Here is a 9,914-nt window from a genome sequence, read left to right as displayed (position 1 = left end):
TGCGGTGCCTCCTCTTCTGTCAAAATCCTGACCTGGCTGCTTTGTCAGCCATCTGATAGGCTTTGTCCTCTACGATGTTCAATTCTTCTGCCTATTTGGTTCCTGAAGGTGAAATCCTATCTTCCAAATCACCACACCCATCCCAGAGGATGCCAGGTCAGCCTTTTTTCCTTCTTCTTCCGGGTAGTGGGGTCCTTATTTCTCTCCAGCTCCAGATTTAATGTTTGCCACTGAGAGGGCCCACCACTCCCACTTGACACACATCTCCCTGGCTCTCAGCAGGGCCCTGAAGTCCTGGAAAAGCCTGCTCCAACATCCCTCAGGAGCCCAATAAACACATTCTGAAGGAGTGAATTCATCCATTTATTCAACTTTCCCATGCGCAAGACCTTTGATGGAGTGTCATGGAGGTCCTTAAAGGAGGGAGTGCTGGGGCAGGGACATGCATAAGGCCTAGGAGCAGTTTTATTTATTTATTTATTTGCTGAGGAACATTCACCCTGAGCTAACATCTGTGCCAGTCTTCCTCTATGTTGTACGTGGGTCGCTGACGCAGCATGGCTGCTGGCGAGTGGTGTAGGTCCATGCCCAGAAACCGGCCTGGGCTGCCAAAGCGGAGCATGCCAAACTTAACTACTACGCCACTGGGCCAACCCACTAGGAGCAGTTTTAAAGTCTAAGCTTTATTTTAGAGTTGGAGGACAGAAGTGGCCTTAACCTGTGCACAGTCTTGGAGGTGAGACAGCAGATGGGGAATCAGGCTGGAGGTGATGCACAAGTGATGAAGATGCTGTGGTGGCAGTGGTAGTAAAGATTTAATGTTGCATAGATGTAGGTTCTGAGCTAGGGAAGGTGGTGGCACTTTGTCACTTGAGACTCAATTGGAAGAAGGACAGAGCTCACACCTTGCGTATGGAGGGAGAGGGGGAAAAGACCAGCATGTGAAGAAGGGGGTACTCAGCTGTTGCTTCATTCTTGGGGCAGGTGACCAAGGAGGATGACTATCACTTCCTATCCATCCTTGGCACCTTGTTTGGGGAGAAGCATCACCACCCACCAAAGTTTTTAGTTTTGAGTCCAGGCAGAAGCCAGAGAAAAACAAGGAGAAAAAAAGGAGGAGCCAAAAACTGAAGCAAAGTCCATGGGGTGGGCAGCTGGAAGACCCCCTTCAAGGAGCTCTGGGCTGGCAGCTTGTGCTGGGCTTGTGGAAGATTCTCTCAGTAACTGGGGAAACAAGCCCAAGCACGTGTAGGGCTCGTGGGGCTGGGTCACCAGTGTCAACCCACCGCTCCCACTCCAACCGCACACTGGGGCGGTGCACGCTGGCTTTTTCTGAGCAAGTCAGCTCACGCCAAGAGTGGAGCACAGACCCCAACTGGTCCAAAGAAGGTGTCTTTGCCCTGGGCAAGTCCAAGTGGGACCTGTTTAGGCACAGTCCTGCCAGCCTGGCCCGTGGCTGCCCCCTGGCGCCAACTCACTCCTCCCAAGGGCTCATGTCGGTGTCGATGGCCACGCAGTTGTATGCTGCATAGCGGAGCTTCTCCTCACACACCTTGGCGCTGTGGGTGCAAGGGCTTGGTCAGCGCCAGGTGCAGAGGTCCCTTCACCACTAGCAGGGGCGATGGCACTCAGTTTGTGCACTTCACTACTGGAAGTCCTCCTCCATTCTAGGATGCTACCCCTTCCCCCACTCCCCAGTCCTAGGCCCGAGCTTAGGAACCCACCTGGCATAGTGCGGTAGGAAGAGGGTGCTGGAGCAGGTGGAAGACTCAGGCAGCGCGTCTGTGGTCTCGTAGCTGGGGGCGTGGAGGGGCCACAGATCAGGAAGAATTGTAGGGGCACAGGGCAGGGGTCTGACAAATGAGTGTGTGTGTGTGGGGAGGGCAGAAGGCTGGCCACAGCCCCTTCGGACCTCCCCTCCACACCCACCCCAGCTTGTCCGGGTAGACGAAGATCCGTGCCGGCAGACGGCTGCGGCCCGTGACAAAGCGCAGGAAGCGGCTCCGGTCCTCTGGATGGAGAAGAAAATCAGTGTCCACACTGATGGGGGGGAGGTTCTGCAACTTCCACCCTGCCCCTTTATCCCACAAGAGGACTCCAAGCCCAGGCATTACTCTGCCCTCTTCCACTGACCATTGGTGAAGTTGTTCAGCGCCTCCCAGAAATACTGCACGCGTGTGTCAGATGGCTCGAAGTCCTCAAACCGGGCTGGTGGGGATAAGGCCAGAATTCACTCTTAGGTCCCAACCTACCCAGTCCATAAGCCCCATGCCTGCACTGCACTGCCCTGCTCCACACTCACTGAGCTTGCGCAGAGCATCCACAGTGACCTCTGGATCCCCGCACACCTTCTTCTCCAACTCTTGCCAGGTCAGCAAGTCCAGCACAGCCTGCGGCACCACCTTCAGCAGACCTGCCTGCATAGCTGCCACCTGGGGAGGGGGGAAAACGCCTGGCTGGGGAAGAGGGCACAACTCCCACCTCAGCGTGTGGTGGGGACACTTGGCCTCCACTCATGGAGATAATGGGGGACACGGTCTTTGCTTGGCACTGGGGGTATCTGCACCCCACTGATCAGCATGAATATGGGGCAGAGGAATGGTGGGGGCCAGAGTTCTTGGGAGTGGGTACTGGTGGCCTATCAGGCTGGGCTCTGGTTACTAGGAGCTGTCTAAAGCTCTCCGTTCTACTGGCTTCTGGGGAGTACCTGCTCCTTGCTCTCCTCTAGCCGTGCTTTCTGCACCAGTTGGATGAAACGGGAACGGTCCTCATATCCTACCACGATGCCTGCCCCCCCGGGGATCAGCTCCACCACCTGCTGGTCACTCAGTACAGTGGTGAATGTTAGCTCCTTCCCAAATTTGAACTCAAACGTCTCCTTGTCCATTCCTTCCATCACTTCCAGGAGCTTCACCTGGGGGTTGGAGAGAGGCGGGGAGGTCAACTTTTCATTGTGGAGACAGTCCTTGTTTTTCCTCAAGATGCTCACAGGGAAGTAGGAGAGATAGCCACACAAGGCAGTCCCCATGCAGGCGATGAGGGCAGTGAGGGGGTCAGTAACAGGGGCTGTGAAAGCATCAAGATAACACTTAAGCAGCCTTGGAGGCCAGAGAAGGCGGCTTGGAGGAAATGACCTCTAAGCTGAGACCCAGATGATGGCTGGGACTTGGCTGGGCCACAAGGAAGTCAGCAGAGAGAACATCTTGGAAAAAGGTGCAAAAAGCAAAAGACCTGAGGAATCTGTTTGGCTGGAGCTTGAACGTGAACCAACTGGCCTTGGTTCACATCCTGTATGTACATACAGGAGCCATGCGAGGCCTTTCCAGTTTCCGCATTTTATCCTAAGCCCAGGGCAGAGTGGTTGAAGGGTTTAAATGAGGAGAGTGAGATAAATTACTCTGGCTGCTGGATCAGATGGGTAAGAATGGAGACAGGGACACCAGCTTTTGCAGTCAGTCAGAAAGGAAAGTGGCCTGAACCAGGGGGATAGTAGTTAGATGGGAGAAGTGGACAGATTCCAGAGGGAGATGTAATAGAATATGGGAGGTGAGGGAAAAAGGAGTGAAGACTCCCTGAGGGTCTTGGCATTGGGAGGGGTGGGTGGTGGTACCATTCTGAGACAGTGCGCCCTAGAGCATAGTAGACTGGGAAGATGAAGGATGTCCTGAGCCTGAGGTGCCATCTTGGGGCAGATGTTCAGCAGGCAGATGCATACATGGGCCTAGGTCTGGAAGAGAGGCTGGGGCTGGAGGTAAGATTTAGGGGTCACCAGAACAGAGACACTAGTTGAAGCCATGGAAGTAGACGGCATTGGAGAAGGAGTGTGTGTGTGGTAAGAGAAGGTTCAGGACAGCCTTGGAAAGCAGCACCCTTCAGGGGCTGGGCAGAAGAAACAGTGGCTCCAGGCCCTACTCACTAGCACCGAGTCCACAGCTGGGAAGTCCTTACTCCAGCTCACTTCCTCACCAGAGAGCTGCTTCCATACGAAACCAGGCAGAGCCAGGACCTGCGGGATAAAGTCTCACTACTGTCTTCTTGCCCTGAGCTGCCCAGGTTCGGCTGGCCCATCTTCCTTCCAGGGGCCAGGGCTTATCTGATGGAATGTAGGTTAGGTTACTCACCAGGAACTCCTTACCCCGAAGGGCAGCCCCCATCAGCTGTCCGATCCACTCATACTTGGCAAAGTCTCGGCAGGAGGGGTTGGGCACATACATGTCCCGGGCCTCACCGGTGCCATTGCCCTGCTCCCAAGACAGAGCTGTCAGCATGGCCTGGGATGGACCCTATTTTGTTACCCCAGACTCCCCAAAGACTTCCCTGAACACTTTCCACTGGGGGCCCTGAATGATCCCTCTAAGTGTACACTGGCTCCTACCTCCCTGTCTGCCCAGAGGCTGCCCTGGGCAATTCAGTCCCTCCTCTGCCCGCTCTCTAGGTCAGCCTGGTACCTGGGAGGTTTACAGAGACAGAATAGCAGAAACAACTTGGGAGGTAGGCGTGGAGATTACCTGGTTGGCTGTGCGCACAAAGAAGGGCAGAGGCAGAGGGGTGTCGGCCGAGCTAGGGCACAGCTCTTCTGACATGTCTGCCAGGCTATCCCGGAAACCACCCCCTAAAATGACAGATGCCCTCAGCTGGGGCACTCAAGAGCCCCAGCCCCCATAATAGAGTAGTAAGCAGGTCCCCTATCTTGGTTAGCTGGTGACCCCAGAAGCCTCTACCACTCTAAATAGGGCAGAACCTTTGTTAAGCTCCCTCAGGGCCTCACCTTGGTCAATGATGCCTTCTGCAATGAATTTACACTCCCACCACTGGTCGTAGCGCATGGGCCACCTGTAAGTAGGGGGGGATCTCTGTTATCCTGCTGGGCCAGGGCTCAGACGATTCACCAGCCCAGACACCAGCCAGGAGTAGGGGCTACAGAGGGGTAATGGTGAGGGGTGCCAGAGGCAGTGTGTGAATGTAGATGTGTACACGTGTGCCCTGAGCAAGTCCCTCACCCTAATGCCATACCTGTAGTCCAGGGGCTTTTCATACTTGTCAGAGGGCTTGAGGCCTTCATAAACCTGGGGGCAGGGAAAAGGGAAGGGAGTTGTAGGAAAGGCTGTGTCAAGACCTGGCCCTACTCTTGCCCAAAGACCTTACTCAGGTCCCTCTTGGCCTAGCCCCCTAGGCCCCTTACTGACCCTCCCTTAGTCCAACCCCAGGTGGTCCAGACCTGGGTGAAGACTGCGTTCTTGCAGGCAGGGTCCCTTAAGGGGCAGGCGCGGTGTTCCATGGCAAGGCGCCGGTTGATGTACAGGCGTGGCATGAAGCTGGGCTTGCTGCTCTCTGAGTCTCGCAGGCACTGGGCCACCAGGCCCGGTCTCTGGCGTGACAGGAGCAGTAACTGCTTCACTTGCTGGTGAGGAGAAGTGGTCAGAGCAGAACCAGACGGCAGTCAGCTTCTGTCCAGGCGCTGGAAACTTTCTCTATGCCTGGACTCAATCCACCATTCCAGTCCAAGCCTTAGTCCATCCCCATCCTTGCTTCTAGTCCCTCCCTTGGTCCAGCCACCAGGGGGAGCTTTCTAAAACAAAACATCTAACTTTGTCCTTACCTTATTTAAAACTTTTCCAGTGGTTACACTGACCTGGGACAAAGTCCCTGTTTCATAGCCTGGCCCAGAGCACCCTCTGCAAGCAGGGCCTGTTTTCTGCCCACCCCTTCCCAGCCTCACCCCCATGTTATACTCACATCTACCTGCACACTTCTCTCAAGTAATCTTGGGCTGCTAGTAACTCCCAATATGCACTTTTTATGCAAGCTGCCGTGTCTGTGCTGTCACCTCTCCTCCCCCAGCTCTTGTGTATCTCACACATTATCTGGGGAATAGCACCCCAAACACTAAATTTTGATTATTTATGTCTGGCTTTCTTCCTGTGTTCCCAGAGCCCAGCAAAGGTCCAGGCCTAGAGTAGGTTTTAAGAACTCTGCTGAAGAGTAAATGACTACATGAGCAGAAAGGGGGAGCCTACTGCCAAGAGCAGCAGGGGGTGGGCCTGGCTCACCTTAATCTCACTGAAGGTGCCCAGCGTGTGGTCCCAGGCAGGTACCAGGCGGTGCAAGACGCTGTCTAGGATCTTTATGAATCTGGGGTGGGTGGGTAAAGATAACTGCAGCTAAAGAGTTTGGCATGGATGTAAGACCCCCTCACTCCCGAACACACAAGGACAGGAGAGGGCAGGGCCCAGGGCCTGCTCTGACCCTTGAAGTGGAACAGCTTACAGTATAAGACCTTGGGGACTCCTCCACACAGACAGACAAGACTCAGGATGGGGGAAAGGAAGGGCCTGGCAGGCCCAGGACCACAGCCACCTCTGCAGGAGAACAGCTCTGCGGTACAGCACTTCTGGGTCAGTGCCTTCCAGGCGTGGATATCGCACCAGACTGGTTGGCTGGAACAGGTCTGCATTCAACCCTAGTTCCCGCTGTCTAGATGACTTGATCTTGACCCCTCGAAGACGCACATCAATCCCATCATCTTGGGGAAGAAGTCAGAGTGAGACCATTTGCTGCACCTCAGACTTGAGAATGGCTCCTCAGTGCTCGGCCTTTTGTCACCCTTAGCCCCGAGAAACTTGGGACATTTAGGATCCCCTTCTACTCAACTAATTCTGATTATTATATTCTTTGCTGGTTCCTCTGTTCACCATTATAATGTGGGGATTCCTGAGGGTCCCAACTCAGTTCCTCTTCATGGTGAGCCCAACCACTTCTATGGCTATAAGGCAGGCCTATACGCAGCACCTTCTATCCAGCTCAGGGCCCAAAACCTGAAATCCTGGAGTCACTTCAGCTATCACCTTCACCCCAACTCCAAGCCCATCTCCTCCTCTCCACACCCACTGCCAGCTAGCCCCCACCCACCCACTGGAGCTCCCTTTCCCTCCTTAGAGCTGTAAGCCCCACCTCGGCACTCGACGATGCGGATCTCGATGATAGGGAGGTGGACAGTCATGTCCTCCAGGACACAGACATCCCCGATCAGGCTCCTGAGGAGATGGATGTGAGGCACTTTGGATACTCCTTGCCTTCAGGGATCGCTGGGGTCTCACCTAACCTTATATTTTCAAGCTGGGCCAGGCCCCATTGCTAGGATCATGCCCCACCTCCCAGCACAGGTCAGCTCGCTCACTCGTCAATGCTCACGTCACTCAGTTTCTTCAGGTTGTCCCCTTCACCCCCGTAGACCACCACCCGCTTAGGCATAAAGTTGTCATCTGTGGTATCCACTGTGAGTAGCAGCTTCCTAGGGGGTCAGAGCACACACATGAGTCTCTGTACACTCACAGGCATGTGGCTCACCTGCCCTGTCCTACTCGGAGCCCACTCACTTGACAATGGTGCCCTTTTTCATGGTAAGCCGTACCCAGTGCTGGCACTGGGACCCATCGCTCTCCCAGTAGGTGTCTGCGTTGCTGTCTGTCAGGCAGGACACATTGAACTCCTCCTGGAGAGGGGCGAGGAAGTAGAGGCAGTGTTTACCCCTACTCCCTGCACTGGGGGTGTGCTTTGGGCCAGGGAGCACAAGAGAGAAAGCACAGTGGAACTGGGTTAAAAGCACAGCTGGTATGGGTGGAGGCGTTCAGGGGTTCCTATAGGACTTCCAAGATGGGGGGCTAGACTGAGCCTGGCTGTGGGGATTCAGGTTTGGCTCTGGCCTAGAGGTGAGGGTTCTGGATCTAGCAAGATGTGTGACTACATCTTGCTTAGGGTGAGAGGAGTCCCAGCACCCACCGTGTAGGAGGAAACGTCTATGCTCTCCACATACTGCTTCACGCTGCCCAGGTTCTCATCCTCCTTGCCCAGGTGGTCGTACAAGAAGTGGATCAGGTCCTCGTCACATTCATAGGTCCACGTCGGGGGCACATAGCTAAGTAACCCCAAGTCCCTAATTAGGTCGGGCCCAGACCTGGAGTTCCTTCCTCCCCATCCCATCCCTGCTCACTCACAGTAGCCTTTGTACAGCTTCCGTATATGCCTCGGCTGGCTGAGGCCTCGATCCGAGGCGATGCGAGTATGTCAGGTCCACCACCTGTTCCCATCTGCAAGCACAGAGTGGGGGTGGCATGGGGTGACATCCGCGGGGGCAGGACACCCCCCTCCAGGCCCTGGAGCCTTCTCCAGAGCTCTATCGCCTCCAAACTACACCCCCAAAAGTCCCACCCGAGCAGCCGTCAGGTCCGGCCCCTTCCGGCTCTTAACCCTGCCTTCGTTCCTTATCCCACTTTCTGGGCGTGCTAGACTAGTTTCCAACCCCTCCGGGGCCTGGCCGGTTGACAGCAAGCCCCGCCCCTCCAAGTGCGGGACCTGAGCACCGGCCGGTAGTCCACGCCGAACAGCTGCTGCTGCCGCTGGAGGTGGTCGGGAGTGTCGATGGGGACGAGGCGGGCCCCGCCCTCTGCTGGGCGGCACACGAGCAGCCAGCCTTCGTCCAGCCCGCAGTCGCCCAGGTGTTCGGCCAGCTGCTCCTGCCGGGACGCACCAGATGGGGACAGCCGTCAGGGAACTGCCCAGGGCCCGCCCTGCCCAGCCCAAGGCAAAGGGCACCGAATGCCATGCCAGCTCAATATGAGGGAGGGGAGGGGGATAGCCAGGGGCTTCCCTGGTCCCGAGGGTCTTTTGTGGGGCCCGCAGGACACGGCACACCTTGGTCAGCTTCACCCAGAGCCCGTGGCCGTTGCACAGCTCCTCGCCCGTGGTGCGCACGCAGGCGCCGCGCCGGAGCTCGATGCTGTCCCGGGCGGCGCGGAGGGGCCCGGAGACGGTACCGGCGGCCGCGCCCGCGGCGCCCACACGCAGCCCCAGGCCCTCCGCCTCCCACACCGGCAGCAGCACACGCGACGGTCCCGCTGGGTCCTTGTAAAGCTTGTAGAGCACCTCGCGCGGCACGAAAGCCAGCGCCGCTGGCAGCGGCCGCCCGGCGCGGAGGTTTCGCGCTGCCTCCGCCAGGAAGCGCACGCGGCCCAGCAGCTGCCGCGGAGACTCTAGCGCCACGCCGGGGGTGGCCATAGCGAAGCGGCGGAAGGAAGCCCAGGGGCGATCTAGACCCTGGAGCAGAGGCCGCGAAGGCTGACCGAGCTTCCCACCGCGCTCAGCCCCGCCTTTCGACCCGCCTTCGCCGTAAGTTCCAGAATAAGAGCACCCCACATTCCAGCCGTATTGCTCCGTGTACTCGGATATTCAACCATATTACCTACCTCGTGCCTCCTACCCAGGCAACAAGATCTAAGTTCAGTACATAGTTTCTACCTGATCGATCTCCCCTCTCCATCCTCACTTCTACTACCATTTTATCCCCACTGCTACTACCCTCATTCAAGCCACCATCCTATCTTGCTTAGATCATTGTAACATCCATTTTTCTGGTCCTCCGGCCTCCTCTTTTGCCTCCCCGCCCTCAATGAGCCGTACTACAACCAGAGGAATCTTTTAAAAATCTGCTAGACATCCTCTCTGGCTCCCCAGTCTAGGGGGAGTGTGAGTAAAATGTTTGGGAGAATAACCCCCTCCCCAGCCCTGTCACAGACAGGAGTCTTGAGTCATTCAGGCTTGATCTTGGTGGTTACTCCTAATCCCAGGACACTGGTGATCAATATCCAGTGTCTCCCTGAAATTCTAAACTAGATGAGAGGAAAGGCCGACGGCTGAGGTGGGAAGGGAGGAGACAAAAAAAGATGGACAGCAGCTGTTGGTGAAGTACAACCGTGGAAGAAAAGAAAACTTTGTCCCCACATCCCCTTCACTAAAGAAAAACCAAAACAGTTTTATTGCGATATAATTCATATACTGTACAATTCACCTCTTTAAGGTGTACAATTCAGTAGATTTTGGTATATTTCATTATTAGTTTTTAAAAAATTGTGATAAAA

At 55.8% G+C, this 9,914-nt stretch overlaps 1 protein-coding gene across 1 annotated transcript; it reads right to left on the bottom strand.

Annotated features, from left to right (window-relative positions):
- Window positions 1-350: 350 nt before the first annotated feature.
- Window positions 351-9,210, bottom strand: HECTD3 (HECT domain E3 ubiquitin protein ligase 3). The gene is made up of 21 exons (XM_046663031.1): window positions 8,692-9,210; window positions 8,353-8,513; window positions 7,995-8,087; window positions 7,780-7,915; window positions 7,377-7,492; window positions 7,178-7,291; window positions 6,952-7,034; window positions 6,358-6,523; window positions 6,051-6,132; window positions 5,219-5,401; window positions 5,014-5,066; window positions 4,769-4,833; window positions 4,509-4,612; window positions 4,122-4,241; window positions 3,917-4,006; window positions 2,708-2,914; window positions 2,303-2,432; window positions 2,134-2,208; window positions 1,930-2,011; window positions 1,725-1,796; window positions 351-1,559 (listed from the first exon to the last, which is right to left on the bottom strand). Exons 1-21 carry the CDS (start codon window positions 9,052-9,054, stop codon window positions 1,475-1,477), a joined length of 2,580 nt encoding a protein of 859 aa, XP_046518987.1. The 5' UTR covers window positions 9,055-9,210; the 3' UTR covers window positions 351-1,474.
- Between the last annotated feature and the right edge of the window lie 704 nt (window positions 9,211-9,914).

Source organism: Equus quagga, chromosome 5, assembly GCF_021613505.1.
Source record: "Equus quagga isolate Etosha38 chromosome 5, UCLA_HA_Equagga_1.0, whole genome shotgun sequence".
Taxonomy (NCBI): Eukaryota; Metazoa; Chordata; class Mammalia; order Perissodactyla; family Equidae; genus Equus; species Equus quagga.
Note: the sequence above shows the minus strand (reverse complement) of the source record. Positions and strands in the feature narration are given on the sequence as shown.